The 18,337-nt window shown below is 40.5% G+C and overlaps 1 protein-coding gene across 1 annotated transcript in view; it reads left to right on the forward strand.

The window, feature by feature from the left end:
* The first annotated feature begins 2,712 nt into the window (after positions 1-2,712).
* Positions 2,713-18,337, forward strand: part of PCDH17 (protocadherin 17) — a 93,111-nt gene continuing 77,486 nt past the window's right edge. Inside the window, exon 1 of the mRNA XM_009961250.2 lies at positions 2,713-5,340. Coding sequence (XP_009959552.2) covers positions 2,713-5,340 — 2,628 coding nt within the window. The remainder of the gene's footprint in view (positions 5,341-18,337) is intronic.

Raw genomic sequence — 18,337 nt, forward strand, 5'->3', positions numbered from 1 at the left:
AGTCGGCGAGCGGCGCTGGGCGAGCGCGGCGCGGCGCGGCGGCCCCGCGAGTGCTGCAGTGAGGGAGGCGGGGGGGGAGCGGAGAGGAGAGGCGAGAGGGAGGAGGAGGAGGAGGAGGAGGCGGCGGAGAGCGGCTCCAACTGTTGAATTTTCGCCGAATTCTCCACTTCCCTGCGGGCGGCTGGTGAAATGGATCTGGTTTGTCGGGGATCGGCGTTCCTTTCGCGTGCTGTCTGGCTAAGACTGGCGACCGTCTGTCTGAAAGGGGCCACCCATCAATGAGGCAGAGAAGAATATTTATTTTTTTTTTCTTTTGAAAGCCTTTCTACCACAGGTTGCAGAATTAACTGTGTACTTTGGGGCCGGACTCAAATAAAGGAGAAAAAAAAAAACAGTTGCAGAACTGAGACTCGGAACTAGATCTGTGAGCTATATATTGGGAACCTATGTTTTTGTTGTTGTCTTCTTTTTTTTTTTTCTTTTAATATGAAAGATCTTTGATTTATTTCACACATAACACTGAGGAAAGGCGGTTAAAAACACTCAGCAAAGCAGGAGACAGACGCGCCTCTGTGCCAGTGAGTGGATAACAGCCTTGTTTTCCTGATCCTCAGTCTCCCGGAGAAAGAGGTATAGTAAAAGTGTAGCTGGATCCGACACCCCCTCTTCTCTTTTTTTTTTTTTCTCCCCACCCACCCCTCAAATATAAATCTGATTATTTTTTTTTCCTGTCTACAGAGTGAGTCAGAGAAGCGTTAGAAAGAAGCTGCAACTAATGTCTGTGAAAGGGAGGAACATGAGGCGATAGTGAATGTGATTTGTTCCGCTGGATCTGACTCATTCAGCATATTGAAACACCTGCATTTCTGGATATGCCATTCATTTATTTCTGGTTGTTAAAAGAACCTGAAATAAAATTTAGTTACCTTTCCCCAATATTTACCTATACACCCTACCGCTGGGAAAGGTATATCAGAGAGGGGGAACGCATCTGGCGTTGCCACCGCTCTTCTCCCCTGTACCGAGATGCCCAGAGAGACTGTTAGAGCTTGAAAGGACTGCAAAAAATGCATCACACCACTCGCGGAGCTGCATAGGTTTTAATATCAGCAAATTAGTCGGTTAAAAGATCTCCCACTTTATTCATCGCCAGGATTGTTTTTCCTTCTCTTCTCCCTTCCCCTAGATGAAGAGGACTAGGCGGCAGTGTCATTGGAAGGAGATGCTGAATAGAAAGAAAAGAGAGGCACTTGATAGCGCAGCCCTGTGAATACAGAGACTGTTTCCCTTTTAGCGTGAGACTAAGAGAGAGAGAGAGTGTGTGTGTGTGGTGGCTTTTCTTTCTTTCTCTCCCCTCCGCCCCCCTTCCTTTCTCTCTCTTGCTCGCCTTTTTTTTAAATCTATGCGTCCAGCCATGGGTTGCCTGTTGATTTCCTCTCGGCTGGGGAGAAAAGCAAACTGGAATTAAACTGCATCGAGAAAAGTGCAGCTCCTCAGACACACATACGCACACGCGCATAGATAGACGGAGAGAAAGGATGTGGTGGTGGCGGCGGCTACTGGCCTGTCTTAAAGAAACCCAAGGGTGCATTTGATTGAGCACAGCCTGTGATTTCTTTCAAAATATATATGTACTGCTAATGACGACGGTCAGCTGGTGGGTTTCTTAATTTTTTCCCCACAAAAGGACGAGTAGGAGGCTGGTAGTAGAGGGAGAGAAAGGAAACTACCAATCCGGACACGAGTTTTTCCTGGGGGGTTTTTGTGTGTGTGTTTTGTTTTCCCCTCTTGCCCTGCCGTCCTCGTTCCCTCGCCTTCTGATTCGGGAAGGAAACAGGGAGGGTGTACGAGACAGAGAGGGGGGGAAATACCGATGGCAGCGAGATGCAGCTCTCCGCCGCAAGCAATGCAAGATTAGATCTCTAAATGCAGCAAAACACTCCCTGAAAACCAACAACCCCGCGGTGCAATCAGACATTTCACTGCCTCTCACTGCACACGAAGAGGGCTTCGACAACGAGCTGAGACTTTTTTTTTTTTTCCCTTCTGTCTCTCTCCTACCCCTCCACTCCATCAATCGCATCACAAGCGCTGAGTAGCAAATAAGCTTTTCTACCCCTGCTTATAGACCTGTGGCCACCCTCCTTTCCCATGTACATGTAAATACACGTTTTAAAAAAAAAATATTTTTGATCGTTTTTAGAAAAACAACCTCTGCAGCCGAATTTTTATGATTGTTATTATTTTTATTATCCTTTGTACATCTGCGGGGATTCAAGGATCGGGAACGCGTCGCCTGCCAGGAGGAGAAGATCTTTTGCAAATTTTCTGATTTTTGAAATCCTCCCACTGCCGAAGTTGGACAGCCGAAGTAACTGCGAGGGGACTGCAAGCACGGCAAGCGCTTGCTGAAACGCTGCCGAAGCTGCTCCCTCCCCCCCGTCTCCGGCCCCCCCGATTGCTCCCTCCCTCTGAGCTACATGGTCTATTTGCTGCCTCTCATCCTGTGTCTCTGCAGATGCTTTAGAGCAACAGGTTCAGGAACTTAAAATATAGGGGTGGGGAGAAAGAAGGAAAAAAAAAAAAGAAAGAAAAAAAAAAAGAGTAAGCCGACGGAAGAGGAGGAAGACCAAACCCAGCGCAGGAGGCAGAGAAGACGGGGACAACCCTGGTCGCCGCTGCAGCTGCTGCCACCCCCACCCCTGCTCGGGGATGTACCTTTCCATTTGTTGCTTCTTCCTCTGCTGGGCTCCCGCCCTGTCGCTGAAGAACCTGAATTACTCGGTGCCGGAGGAGCAGGGAGCGGGCACGGTCATCGGGAACATCGGCCGCGATGCGCGGCTGGCGGCGGGCGCGGCGGGAGGCGGGACGCTGCCCGCGGAGCGCGGCGCACCCGGTGGCGGCCCCGGGGGCGGCCGCGGCCCCAAATCCACCTTCCGGGTGCTGGAGAACTCGGCGCCGCACCTCCTGGACGTGGACGGGGAGAGCGGGCTGCTCTACACCAAGCAGCGCATCGACCGTGAGGCGCTGTGCCGGCGCAGCGCCAAGTGCCAGCTGTCCCTCGAGGTGTTCGCCAACGACCAGGAGATCTGCATGATCAAGGTGGAGATCCAGGACCTCAACGACAACGCACCAGCGTTCCCCTCTGACCAAGTGGACATGGACATCTCAGAAAACGCTGCGCCGGGCACCCGCTTTCCCCTCACCAGCGCCCACGACCCGGATGCTGGGGACAACGGGCTGCGCACCTACCTGCTCACCCGTGATGACTACGGCCTCTTCTCCCTTGACGTGAAGTCCCGTGGTGACGGCACAAAGTTTCCGGAGCTGGTCATCCAGAAGCCATTAGACCGTGAGGAGCAGAGTCACCACACCCTGGTACTGACGGCACTGGACGGTGGTGACCCACCACGCTCAGGCACAGTGCAGATCAATGTGCGCCTCATTGACTCCAATGACAACAGTCCCATCTTTGAGGCAGCCTCCTACGTGGTAGAGCTGCCGGAGAATGCACCGCTGGGCACTGCCGTCATCGACCTTAATGCCACTGATGCTGATGAGGGTACCAACGGAGAGGTGCTCTACTCCTTCAGCGGCTACACACCTGAGCGTGTCCGCGACCTGTTTAGCATCGATCCTCAGAGTGGCCTCATCCGTGTCAAGGGCAACCTGGACTATGAGGAGAGCGGCCTCATTGAGATCGATGTCCAGGCACGGGACTTGGGGCCCAATCCCATCCCTGCTCACTGCAAGGTGACTGTCCGCCTCATCGACCGCAATGACAATGCACCCACCATTGGCTTTGTCTCCGTTCGTCAGGGAGCACTGAGTGAGGCTGCCCCACCAGGCACTGTCATTGCCCTGGTGCGGGTCACCGACCGCGACTCAGGCAAGAATGGGCAGCTTCAGTGCCGGGTGCTGGGCGGTGGTGGCGGGCCCGGATCCGTCCCTTTCACCCTGGAGGAGAACTATGACAACTTCTACACTGTGGTCACCGACCGGCCCCTGGACCGTGAGGCACAGGACGAGTACAATGTGACCATTGTGGCACGTGATGGGGGGAACCCCCCACTCAACTCCACCAAGTCATTTTCCGTGCGGATCCTCGATGAGAATGACAACCCACCCCGCTTCAGCAAGAACCTCTATGTGTTACAGGTGCCTGAGAACAACATCCCTGGAGAGTACCTGGGCTCCGTCTTGGCCCAGGACCCTGACCTGGGCCAAAATGGGACAGTCTCTTACTCCATTCTGCCCGGGCATGTGGGTGACGTCTCCATCTACACCTATGTCTCTGTCAACCCCACCAATGGTGCTATCTATGCTCTGAGGAGCTTCAACTATGAGCAGACAAAGCACTTTGAGTTTCGCGTGCTGGCCAAAGACTCGGGTTCACCCCACCGTGAAAGCAACGCTACAGTGCGTGTCACTGTGCTTGATGTCAACGACAATGCACCCCTCATTGTCCTGCCTGCCCTCATCAATGACACTGCTGAGCTGCAGGTGCCACGCAATGCTGGGGTGGGCTACCCTGTAGGCACCGTCCGCGCCCTGGACAGTGACTTTGGGGAGAGTGGGCGCCTCACATATGAGATTGTGGAAGGCAATGAGGAGCACCTCTTTGAGATGGACCCCACTAGCGGTGAGATACGCACCTTGCACCCCTACTGGGAGGAGCTCAGCCCTGTGGCTGAACTGGTGGTAAAAGTCAGTGACCATGGCAAGCCCAGCCTGTCCGCAGTGGCCAAGCTTATTGTCAGGGCCCTGGCGGGGCCCCTGCCCGAGGCTGGCGAGCCGCAGGTGAATGGTGAGCAGCATCGGCGACCACACTGGGACTTGTCGCTGCCCCTGATCGTGACGCTGAGCACTGTCTCCATCATCTTGCTGGCTGCCATGATCACTATTGCCGTGAAGTGCAAGCGAGAGAACAAGGAGATCCGCACCTATAATTGTCGCATTGCCGAGTATAGCCACCCTCAGCTGGGAGGAGGGGGAGGCAGTGGCGGGGGAGGAGGAGGCAGTGGCAGTGGAGGGAGCAAGGGCAAGAAGAAGAAGATCAGCAAGAATGACATTATGCTGGTGCCCAGTGAGGGCGAGGACAGCCGGGGCCCCCTCAATGTCATGAACGTGGTGAGCAGCCCATCGCTGGCCACCTCACCCATGTACTTTGACTACCAGACCCGCCTGCCCCTCAGCTCTCCCAGGTCTGAGGTGATGTACCTGAAGCCCGCCTCCAACAACCTGACTGTACCCCAGGGACATGTGGGCTGCCACACCAGCTTCACAGGGCAAGGGACTAACGCCAGCGAGGCTCCCCCGAGCCGGATGTCCATAATTCAGGTAGGAGACTTTTAGAATACCCTGGACCTCACTTTAGACCCTGGTTTAACTTTACCTTTTGTCTGCAGTGAAATCTGCTGTTAAGGCACCACTGAAGGGACCAACGCAAGTCATTAAAGGGAGGTGGACTTAATGAAAGTGGAACCAGACCATGTCTGGTTCTGCTGTCACACTAGTGTTTCCTGTGTGATTCAAAACTAAATGCCCACTGAAACAGAGTTCTACCAGTGCAAAAGAGGTGCATGTGAGAGTGCAGGCAGGCATTTAGTATGTTTGGGGCACGCTGGGGTATTTTCCCAGGAGATCGTCAGACAGAGGTGGGTGCTTCCACAGGTTTCACTTGGCTTTGGTTTGGGGTAGAGAAGGGGGAGGGCATTTCTGAAGCAGTCATATCATCTACAGTAACTAACAGGACGTGGGAGAAACTCTACACACTGAGGACATCTATTGCAACAGTGTATTATAGCCCTCCAATCCTGTATGTAAATATGAGCTATCTTTCCAAGACGTACGTTTTTATTTTTTTTAAATTTCCTTCTTTAGAATATATATACATAAATATTTATTTTTTTGACGCAGAACAGTATCATTGGGGCCCCATTGCCTCCTCCTCTCCCCATAAACAACCAAACCTTCAGCATTGAAAATTCTGCTTAGTCAAATAGAGAGAAAATGTGTGTGGTGATTCCCTCCTACCCCTAAATGGTAACAAAACTCACATCCTGTCATAAAACAGCAAAATAGCTAGTCAGATTTCCAGTAGCCTGAGTCAATATTGATGATTGCTTTATAGCGAAAGACTTACATGCTCTGTCTTCCACCAAAGCTCATTTAGAAATTACAACTGGGCTGCATTCTGCTGCCAGTTGTATCCGTACTGTCCTCTACTTACTTTTGTGAATGTGAGAAATGGCAGAATTTGGACCATTGGATATAGGGTGCTAATCAAAGAACTACTTAATCTTTAGCAGGTAGTTTAAAGTCCAAACTCAGAAGATGTATTCCAGAGCAGTGAACTTGCAGAGTGAAGGTGAGGGCAGAATTTGGCTCCGGTTGATTTAATTTGAAGTATTACTTCATGATTAATGCAGCTTAATGTTCATATACTACAGGTATGTTCCAAAGTGATTTTTAACGTTTGGATTGAAAGCAGGCTCTGGATAATGACTATTAAATATATTTGAAATGTCATATCTGTTTTATCCTGTGGTTCTCCTAATATGCTGTTCTGAGTCATAGGGGAATGAGCTGAGTGTATCAGAAGTGACACAGACTCATTTTGTGTATGCAGCAAGTGGGAAAGAACTTGTGCTGTAGACACTTGATGTACCAAAAGAAAATTCATAATACCTTGGAGTTATCATACCCTGTGGTCTGTGAACACCGAATGTTCTAGTTGCCAGCTGCCTCTAATGTTTTAAACTAAGTAGAAGTGGCCATCAGTAATTGGCAGGTTAAGTGACCAAAATTCCAGTAACTGATGACCTGTAAACTGAATAATTATAACTGGGGGAAAACAAAACAAAACAAAAACCCGAAAACCCCCACCATAAGAATAAAGGCTGTCTGTACGAGGTCACTATGAACTAATCCTCAACCCACTATTGAGTTGTGTCACAGAAACTGTTTCATTTTATGCCTATCATGAATTTGTGTTGCTATCAATTAGGTGAGTGGAGCAATGCTTAAAATCTGAAACTGATCTTAACAAAAAGTGACACTTCAGGAAAGAGTTTAGGTTAGGGCACAACTGAAGATAATTTGATTCATAATTCATGCTTTAAATAACAAATAACTTTAAATGACACTTGTTTAAGTAATGTCAACTTTTTTACTGTAAAATGGAGTTGTCAGAATGATAAAAAAAGAACTTTTTTTTCCTACTGACAAGTGTAATGTTTACTAAAAGACAGAAAATTATACTTTCCTACAACCATGTAATGTCTATATAAAGCAATTAATTAATGTATTGATGCTACTGAGTAGTAAAGATTCAATTGTAGTGTAAAATCCCTATGGAAAATATGGTTCCTTTTTTTACAGTGTTCACTGTATAATATCAGTCATGATTTTTTTTTTTCCTGAGATCTATATAAAGTGAAAAGAGGAATTTCCTCCCTTAAAAAGGTGTGTTGTGGTTTCTATAAGAGTTTTCGTTATGACAACTGTGGGAAATGTTAACCATAACTCCTCATAGCACATACTCATATACCTAATATAGTTTTTGCCTTCTCTAAATACCTGCATAGAGTGTTTCGGAGGTTTAGATGGCCCAGCCAGTAGATTAGGAGACATTAATATTTCCCTAGTGAACAACCTGATCAAACATACTTATTGATACTATATTTTGTAGTTGTATTAACAAAACAAACACACAATATGAAACAAAGTAGTTGGTTTCTTCTTAGGAAAGGCCCAGACTTGAAGTAGCTAGATGGGAAAAGCTAATCCTTTTCACTATAATTTTGCATTACTAAAATACATTTTGTGTTCTCCATTTTCACATCCCTGGAGTAAATTTTATATAAAATTTGCATTTAGAATGTAGACACTACTTTGTGTCTGGTCCTGAACTTCTGCCTCATGTAAAATTCAAACTGCAGACTTAGGGAGAAATAATAAAGGATCAGCCCTCTCTCTGGATCTACTATATCCTTAATCACTCCAGGAATCCTGGAAAAGTCTGGAAAAGTAAATTGCACAGTTAGGAATCAAAGGTACAGCCAGTGGAAAAAAGATACAGAATCCAAACAGCTGCTTTATCATCTCCTTTCATTAGTCAATTCAGAAAAGCAGTTTTCTTCATTAACTCAGTGAGGGAAAGGTAAATGATTGTGTAGATGTTCTCTAGCGAATATCCACTTTAGGTTTTCCAGATATATTACTGAACCACAATAATCTCACAAAATAGAGATGCTTTTCTTTACTCTCATTTTCTCGGCAAGTGTTTAATGGCAGAATTCTCTAGTAGGAGTCTGTTTACATACATATACATATGTACATATTTATATATCTATGTATATATACATGCTAAATATTGTATTATTACTTAGTACATCCAATTAAGTCCATAAATATTTAAAATAAAAAAAAATTATTTCTCAGTAAGGTCCAAATTTTCTCACTTTTATTAGGAGTGCATAACAATTTTTTTTTGCTTTGCTTACTAGTAAGAGCTAGTAAATTTTATAGGCTTTATGATTCCCTTATTTTTCATGAATAGTATTTTATTCTACAGATAGCCCAATTTATATCAATGAATACCTGTGGAGTAAAGTGTTAGTGACTATGGGTTTCAGACTGACCCAAAATGACCAGCAGTTTGAATAAAATACTGCCTGATATGTGCAAGAGCAGAGTAATCTTTCCTCTCTTTAGGTGGCTGCTGTTATACATTAGTCATATGGTTTAACAGCTTGTGTGTTTACTCACTGCTTTGTAGCATCCAGCTATGTGCCGTAGTTGCATGTGCTACTTACATGAATCAATGAACTTCTTCAGTACCATAAAAATTAAATCATTTAAACATGCGTACATACATGTATGTGTAAAATTTTGGACGGACAGCCAAGGATACTGTGTACCTTCAGCTTTTATTAGTGCAAGAGACTTGCAAGTGCTTAGGGCCTCTGAAAATAGACCATTTGTGATTTGATGTGCACATGAGGTTGATGTGTGTGAAGATCAGTGTTTAGTAACATACTGGGAAGTTAGAACAGCTACACTTTAACATGTTTCATCGCTTTTAACTTCAGCACTCAAATTCTAAACATACTTTAGAAACAGTGTTTTCAAATGCAGGTCTGTCAAAAATGTTTAAATATAGGCCAGTGCTATACAATTCTTATTGCCAGATTCAAAATTTCATATGACCTTTGAATCACTTAAGGTCCAAATTATTATTTTTTATTGGGGAGAAAAAAGAGGAAAGCAGGAGAGCATGGCTGAAAGAAGATTTCTGTTAACTGTAGACCTTGAAGACTACTGGGCAAATTCTGTTTGTCTCATTCTGGTGAGTAAATCAGGCTGACCTACTCACCTGACTAAGAGAAGCAGAATTTTGTTTAATTTTGAAGAGCAGACATTAGAAAAAGAAATTCCATGTACAAACACACACATATCTGTTCCTATCTCTCCTTCCCAAAAGTTTTGAATTTTCCTGAGTTTGCCTTTTCCTGGGTGAATTTCTTCTTGCAGGTTTCCAATAGATAAAACAGTGGATGGAGAAAGGGAAAGAAATAGTTTCTTTGAGTAAATAGGTTCTGGAAATAGATTCCTCAAAGTGACACAGCAGTAGTGTAGAAAACTATCTACATATGCAAGTAGTGATGGTCGTCCTAGAGATTATTTATTATTATACTTATGCAACTTGGAGAGGTTTGTAAATAAATCAGGAACGAGATGGGCATGAATAAAGAAAATGATGGTCACAGCTTTTGCTAAAAAATAACCAAGAAAGAATGACTGTGTTGCGAGAAGCTCTCAAGCAGGGAATCACCATAGCTGCTGTACTAGGCAGTCCTGTAGCATTTCAAGACAAAGTACAGATCATTCTTAACTCTTCGGGCACCTCATATTTATGATGTGTCAACAGATTACTGTCAAGTCCCAAGGCAGCTTCATCACCAGGTGTATAGTAGTACCTAAGAAGATGGAGTTTTCAGGGGAAATAAAAAAACCCCATAAGCTGTATTAGTGCTGCTCTGTCTTTAGATAAACTATTCCATGCTTTACTTTGAGAAACTTCAGCTCAGAAATTTCAAGATGGCAAAAAGAAATCTGCAGCTGCTGCAGGATGAGAAGAAGCAGCTTTCCGCACAGAAGTTGCATTCACTCTCAGTGAGTCAAATTACTAGTTGAAGACAGAGGTATTAATTTTTTACTTTTATATCTTCTACTGCAAATGAGGAATATTATTCTCTGCCACTAAAGCTAGTAGAAGTTAGCATTTTGCACCAAGAGGGCACTGGGGCAGTTCTACGCGTTTACAAGTTTGCAGGTTCATACCCTATAATTCCTAAAATTTCGCAGCTGCATATTCTAGGGCTATATCTAAGGACACTAAATTGTCACCAGATGAAACTTCAGAAATACCTGACTTAGATGCACTATGGTAGTTTTTTACAGTGTTTTACAAGGTTATATATCTTGCAAAATAAATTTGGTGAATGTTTGCATTGTGTAAATACAGTCTGCAGTTAGTATGATTTTGTGTTCCATCATTCTATAGCTTTAGTTTTACTTATTTGATGAAGTCAATACCAGAGTTGACTGTGTAAGAATTCAGGACAGGATCTTTTCTATATTTTCGTGAAACATTTAATTTTTTGTCAAGACACTCTGCCTAATACCGTGACTCAAAGTACGTATACTTTAGGACCAGATCCGGCGACATACTGCTCACTATGGCATCTGCCCTGGCTGCTGAAATAGGCAGGGGAAGCAGAATTTGGCTCATGTTGTGTTACATCTGTTCTGGTCTTGATCTTGAGCTCCTCGCTGGTATTGTTTATAGCAATATTATTTCAAAATATGATATATAGATCCATACATGATCTAAAGAACTTTCTAAGATTAAATGTTGTAATACAGAACAATAAACACAATAGAGAAAAAGACAATTTAAGAGTCTGAAGTACAGAATTGATATTATGAGAAAGAAAATGAATTCCCCAGAACAGAAATTCTCGTTAACCAATAAATTAAGAATAATAATGTCTCTGTAGAACTTGCTGTTTTATAATGTATAAGACTTGAAGAAAGTTAGTGCAGTTAAAATAAAAGACATGAAGCAAGCCATGCAGGATTTACTGGATCACAGCTTTCAGCGACTCTTAAAGTTGTCTGAGCTTTCCTCATTTCAGTGCTAATCTTAAATGTGAAAATCCACAGAAATTTGTGTTTATCAGTGCAATTTTGGTGACTGATCCTTTGAAGAATTATCTTTTAACAATAGATATGGTCAGGATTCTGTTATCCTTGCCCATACTGATGAAAAGGCCTGCTCTTACTTCTATTTCAGTCACTAGCGTAATTTTGACTTCATCAATGATTTCGGTGATTCAAGATTAAATTGTGACTTAAGAGCCTTTCAGAGTGTAGCTAAGAATAGTATGATTTGGCCCTTTGTTTTTAGACTTCAGCTTTTTATGCTGTTTTCTTACAGCTTATTTACAAACAATTAAGGAGACTGGAATTTAGAAGATTTTGTAACTATGATGTGAACCGTAACACAGAATCATAGAATTATTAGGTTGGAAAAGACCTTTAAGATCAAGTCCAATCATTAACCTAGTACAATCAGGTGTGCAGCTGAAAGAGGAAATCAGACTTTACTGAATGTATTGCTGAACATGTATTTTCATATATTTTTGAAAGTGTGTATAATATATCATTATTCTTAAAATTCAACAAATATTGTTACATGGAAAATTATCATTAGAGACATGTAAAATATTCACAAATATCACTTAGTATTAAGAAGCCATAGATATAATCTGACTTCTCTAATAAGGCAAAAATGTCATTAAAATTTCTTCCCAAGTCACCAGATTTGGTCATAATCCAGTTGGGATTTTGTTTCAAAAGGAAAAAAACAACCTCACCCTTTTCTTTTTCCCAGGTATTTTTTTCTTTTTTCACTATTTTCTTCCCCAGGAAACATTAACATACTGAGTAATATTTACATGTGTGTTTTTAAAGATCCAGCTTGATTTCTCTTTCTTTCGCTGTTTCTGAAAAAGTTAATATCCCTTGTCAAACTAGTTTTAGGTTTCACTATGCAAGAAACTTATTCTACATACAAAAAGTATATGGGTATGGGTTCTTTTCTTTCTGAAGAAAACACATAGGACGCATGGCAGAGCTCTTCAAGACTGAGGAGTGCCTGCACATATAAAGGAAAGACATTTTGACACTAGTACTAGTATTTTCCAACAGGTAAGAATTTTCTGTGAAAAGAACTTAAACAATGATTTGTTGACTAGAGCAGAAACACAGCTCTGTTTTTATCTTTAAAAGTATAGAAGCAATCCTTTGATGTCAAAGGGTCAGAGTAGAGCAGTTGGGACAAATTTTTGCAGCAGATAGCCTGAGAGCTTTATAATTTCAATTGTATCTCTGCTTCAGCTGTAAGAAGAGAAGTGGTGGGATTAATGCTAAAGGGTTCAAAAATATAGGAAAAATGTGAAACTCTCAGGGGACTGCAGGCTCTTACCTAAACAGGAAAAAAAAAAAAGAGAAAGAAAAAAGTACCAGGAAAAGAGTGACAAAATTATTTTGGGAGAAAGTTCCTTGGGTTCAAGTATTTCCTTTGTTATGTTTTTAAGGGGGCAACAAGGAGACTAACTAGTTGCTGCTTTTGCTGATACGGTGAGATGAAACAAGTAGTGTACAGCCTGCCGTAAATCTTAGCCAGGGTGCATTCTAAGCCCTAGTAATATATTTGTCATGGTCTTTTAGTGTAACCTTTGTTTTTTGGTCTGCTGTAGACAATTTTTTTTTTTTTTAACTGAAGAAGATTCTGGATTAATTACTGTAAATCCTATGAGAAAGAAAAAATAGATAAATTATTAAGCGGTTTAGATAAAATACTCAGTATTAAGTACCACATTCAAGAACAAGGAAATTCATATGAATGTGCCTGTTAATTAGGATATTAAGCAGTGCTTTAAATAACCTCCTTGAGTAGTCGTATATTTTCTAGCTAAATCCCAAAGGCTGCTGATACATTTCCTGCTTATTAAGGTCACACGAGAACCATCTCTTTCTTCTACTGATATGCTTCCACTAGTCAGTGGTGTTACCTGTACAGAAAGGATAGCAGAAGACTAATTCATCTCACTTGCTTGAGATGAGAAGATAGCTCCTTTTTTCATCTCGTGATGCGTCCTTGAAATTGGGAAGTCTCTCTACATATAAAAATATAACTGCAAAGTTTCAGCCTATTATCAACGTTACTTGTTCAGAGGGACAGCATAAACACAAGTGAAGGGTTATCTCCTCTTTCAGCCCTCAAGACAAACTATTTTCAATTTAGTGCGCTATAAGCGACCTGGGCAAGTATAATACTTCAAATTAACAGTATTTTATTTTAGCCATGGACCTTTCTACTGCTTCATGATGTATGTATCAGATCAGAGTTCCTTTGGTTCATAAAATACTTTCACCTTTAATAGAAAAGTTTCTAGTAGCATCCTGTTCCCTGCTGGGTGGTTGTGTGCTGCAGTCTCTGTGGCACACCAAAATAGGACTCTAAAGGGGAAAGGAAACGTTTTGTTATAAGCTACAAATGCATAATTTCAGCTGTGTGGGTGGGACCTCTGATCGATGCATTGTAAGTTCTTGCAGTGATAGACATGCGAAATTAGTTTCAGGCAGTGTTTCAGACCATCTATTGATAGATGTGTGACATGCTTGCATTTGCCTGTACTAGTTCTAGTGACACTATGATTACTGGTATTTGCAGTCCTTGCCCTGGAACACTTCCAGGCAGTTTTATTGTATTGAAATGGCTCTTACAGTTCATTGAGCATCCAGCATAACACTGCTGAATATGATTGGCGCGTTTGCATATATTTATTCAAAAAAAATCAGGCAGTTAAACTGCATAATTATGGGAAAACGAATCATAACAATAAAAGACCATTTAAGTTAACAAGCTTTGTGATCAAAGGATAAATACAGGTTGGATAAATGAGACTCTAGATGTAACTAATCTACATAAATAGGCTTTGGTCTGATTAGAGAAAAGGAATATATTAAAATAATCTAAAGGTATTAAAAAAGCATTTTACTTCAGTACTTTTATAATGTTTAGTTTTATTTCATCATATTTTTAACATTTCTACTCAAAAATAGCTGTGTTCAGTAATAATCTACTTTTAGTTTTTTATTTCTTGGTTAACAATGTTTACAGTGCAAAGAAAGTCTAAACTGACACAAGTAAACAAAAGTAATATCATAAGTTTTCATTCTAGTTTGAATGCGACTTGTGTCAAAAACCTCCAACATTTTTAATGTCTTAATTTTAAAATTTTTAATGTTGTAATGTTTTTTGATTGATTTTTAATTAAAGAAAAACATTAAAGGGAACATTTAAAGGACAATTTCTTGTTTACTGTCTTTATCAGCGGAGAGCAGCCTTTGTAGTGTTTGAAAGCTGGTGCATTAAAAATCAATTTCAAGTCTTCAAAGCTATAAACGCTTGCTTGCTTTGTAGATATACACTGTTTTTAAAATCATTGGAAGCGCACTTGACAAATGAATTAAAAACAAAAGGTAAATAATGACTTCGACAAAACTTGAAGGATTTTAATGTATTTTTAATAATAGCTAAAGGATTTTTTATGGATAGCAGACATGTGAATCACAATTTGTAGTTTTTAAATGCATAATTTTTTTCTAAAGACAGTTAGAGGTATTCTTTTATTAATTGGGTTTTGTTTAAAACTTCTGTTGATGTTATTCTGTTTTTAATGAATGCCATGATTCAGACACAGAACATGTCAGTCAGGTTCTTTACTTACTGTATTTCTGTCTCATTCTTTGCTGATTGCTAAGCAACCACTTATGGTTAAGATTGTTTAGCTACAATTCAGTTTTAAAAAAAGGTGAGCTGAAGTGGGCTAAACAAATTTTCATTAATTCTTAATGAAAATATTTAAATTTCATAAAATTTTAAAGGTGACAAAAAAAAGAAAAGAATGTTGTTTTAATAATGCATCTCAGACTTAACACTTAGGTTTTGTTCCTGCTGGTATTGAGGAAAAGATTGCTTTTCCACAAATCTAGAAAGAGCATAACCAGTGCATAAGTAATTTTGAGGCCTATGGAAACTAACTTACATTGCATTAGCATTATGACTTTCAAGGCATGATCCCTAAAACACTTATTCAGTGAATATTTTAATTTAGGTCAATAGCAGCACTGAATTAAATAGATCACTTACAGGAAAGGAGTTGCTGATGTGCATAAGCATGTGCAGAATTCAGCCCAGAATCTATGTCTGTGTTAGCTGAACTGCTCCCTGTTGCTTCTCTCTTTTCCTTTAAAAACACTGCAAAGCTGCAAAAGCTATTCGTTTCACTTGGCCTCCAACTGCATTCTCTAGTATTCTATTGAGATAGTCCTGATGTCTGAATATTTTATATTTTTGGTTTTTCACATAGACTTGTGTAATTTGATATGCAGATTTGAAGATCATAAAAACAATCCTGCTTTGATGATCATGAGCAAGATTATCCAACCACAGCTGTAAAGTACCAAGTGTGCTCTTTTCTGATCTCTTCATCATTTCAGTGGACCAAATAACAATAATGATATAGTGGAATTTAGAGTGCTTGGGAAATAATGAATTTAAAAGCCTTTTAAAAATGGCAGCCATGAAGCCTTAGAAATTATTTAGATTTCTAGGCTACATGTCCGGTAATATAACTGTGTTATGTATGAATGTATATGTGGAGATACATAGATAAGAGAGCAGCATGGATTCAAAAGAAGTATCTAGCTGTACAAAAGGCATTATTGACAACCAATGTACATCTAAGTTTTTTTGGATATTGTGTATGATACGTACATAGCTGTGTAACACTTTGGAAGATTCTGTCAGTCCGCACCTTTTGCTGCAACCTGGAAAGTGTCAAGTTTAGAGACAAATGCTGTTGTCATTTTTATCCTGAGGCAAGAGTATAGGTAAGGAAGGACCTCATTTTCCACTTCACGGTGGAAGTTATACATCTTGCTTAAAACTGTGTATCCTGATATCAGACTTCAAGATTGAGAGTAATGACAAAAAAAAGGTATAAGTCATGTGACATGAGAGAATAATCGGCACTCAATTGCTTCCGTCAACAGTGTTAGGAATTAAAAAGCACATGATAATTTGCATCTTGTAGCTCTGAGGCAAATAATGTACCAGTCATCTTCGTAGCCGTCAGGTGAAAAAGAGGGGAAAGCAAAATGTTTTATGTATTTGTTTCAATGCAGACTTAATTTTGTCTAAATCTGTAAATGTATTTTGTCTGTTTAAACCACCTGTAGTTCCTTTTCAGGCCTAACAGCATATAGTATTGCAAGGGGCAGAAGTAACTGGATTAATTTATTTTATTATTTATTCGTTGTCCACCACATATATGATCTTTCCCAATAGCATACATCTCATTATCACAATAATGTGACATTAATAAAATAATAATTCCTTCAAGTGTGAAATAGCTTGTTTTAAGTACTTTCCTGTGTTCATTTGTTTCAAACAGTCTTGCAGATTTTGAAGAAAACTTTCATTTCTGTTCATTCAAGATATATTTAGACCACACACACACTTTTCTTCATCCCCTGATACTGGCAAAGGAACCTTAGGAAAGAGTAGCTGGATTTCCAGTTTTTGACCTACTTGTTAGTCTACTTTACCTGAATGAAAGTAAAGCAAGAGAAAGTTGTTTCTGTTAAGCAAACATAAGCATCAGGAATTTTGGTTAGCATTGGAAAAGATCTTTAGATAAAGATAAATTACTGGCAGTCATAGTTACCTTGCTGATACCAGTGAACGAAGAAATAGGCATACGTGTTGAATAGCTGTGAGAGGAGAAGACTTTATTTAAAGGAAATGTTTAGTCCTGATTTAAATTTTGAGCCATAGTTTTTCTATAGTATTTTATAATAAAGACAATTACATAGTAATTTGAGTTAGAATGCACACCCAGTTCCTCATCTCAAAACCCAATTTGTTACTACCTGTGGCTATTTCTATTAAAAAAGAAACATAATTACTATGAGTCTCAGCAGTCTAAGAGTAAATTTTTGCAATTACAATACCTCCCTTGGGCAGATGTGTGAAAATGGCAGGTTAATTCCTGCCAGCATCTGTCTGTTCCTTGCACATTCTTAGGATTGCTGGTTGCTTGGATTATCATTATATTGGTGCTGTTCGTTATGTTGTGGTTAAGGTTAAAACAGCAATCCTGTTATAAATCTTTAGGAATAAGGATCTATACGATTACCTTGGAAAGTCTCTGTGCTGAAGTTTGATACACAAGGTCTTAGGAGTAAGATCCTATTTCTACTTACATGGAAAGTGAATTATTTTGTTCTTGATCTAAGTGTATTTTAGAAGGGCATTTTGTATTTTATTACTTTATGCCTGAGAACATCTAAAGAAAACCAACCAACAAACCAATGTTTACTCGTTCTTAGGAATTTACAGTGAAATTAATAAAGGTGCATGTGAACTGAAGGCCATATAGTAGTCCCTTAGTATTGTATGGCTTTTGTTTTATTCCCATTGGCACAATGTTGTGTTTATTTAGAAACAAACACCAGTAAGCTTAGATGACCCTGAAATTATGTAAACTAATAGCTTTCTGTGGAAATAATCTAATTAATCACCTAATGAGTTTTCAAAGACTCCACTCCTGGAGATCACTCTCTGCAGCTAAGCACCTAACTCCATGTTGAATTCCAGTGAAGCTGGAAGTTGGTGTGGCTTCATGTGGGCTCATGATCCACCTGCAGGGAGCAGCATTAGTCTGTGCTACACATTATCCAGTTTGAATATTCAGGAAGAGCAGTACGAACAATCTTAAAAAGTTTTTCTTTCCCCTTTACATGAGTTTCTGTTTGGAATTTCTTGTGCTGTACGTGTTGTATTTTCATTTTTTTTTCCATTTTGAAAGAGACTTACCCACACACACACACACTTCTTCTGAATGTTGCCTTGGGGACTTTTGTGATGTGGACATTATTTAAAGAAAGTTGCATTAACTATATTCTTTCAAAGTTCACGTCAAAAAAATAAAAAAAATGATATATATATATGCATCCTTCAGTTGCTATTGCATGCATTCTCTTTTGAAAAAAGTGTTCACATGCTGGGTGAGCATTCTGCTAATTAGATACAGAGGCAAATCCATAATTTAATCACTGTATTCTAACTAGCCCCTCAGTCAAATACTAACATTGATGTTCAGTCTCTCCATCCTTGGTGAAACAGTGTCCTAAA

This window comes from Leptosomus discolor, chromosome 1, assembly GCF_034619465.1.
Source record: "Leptosomus discolor isolate bLepDis1 chromosome 1, bLepDis1.hap2, whole genome shotgun sequence".
Lineage (NCBI taxonomy): Eukaryota > Metazoa > Chordata > Aves > Leptosomiformes > Leptosomidae > Leptosomus > Leptosomus discolor.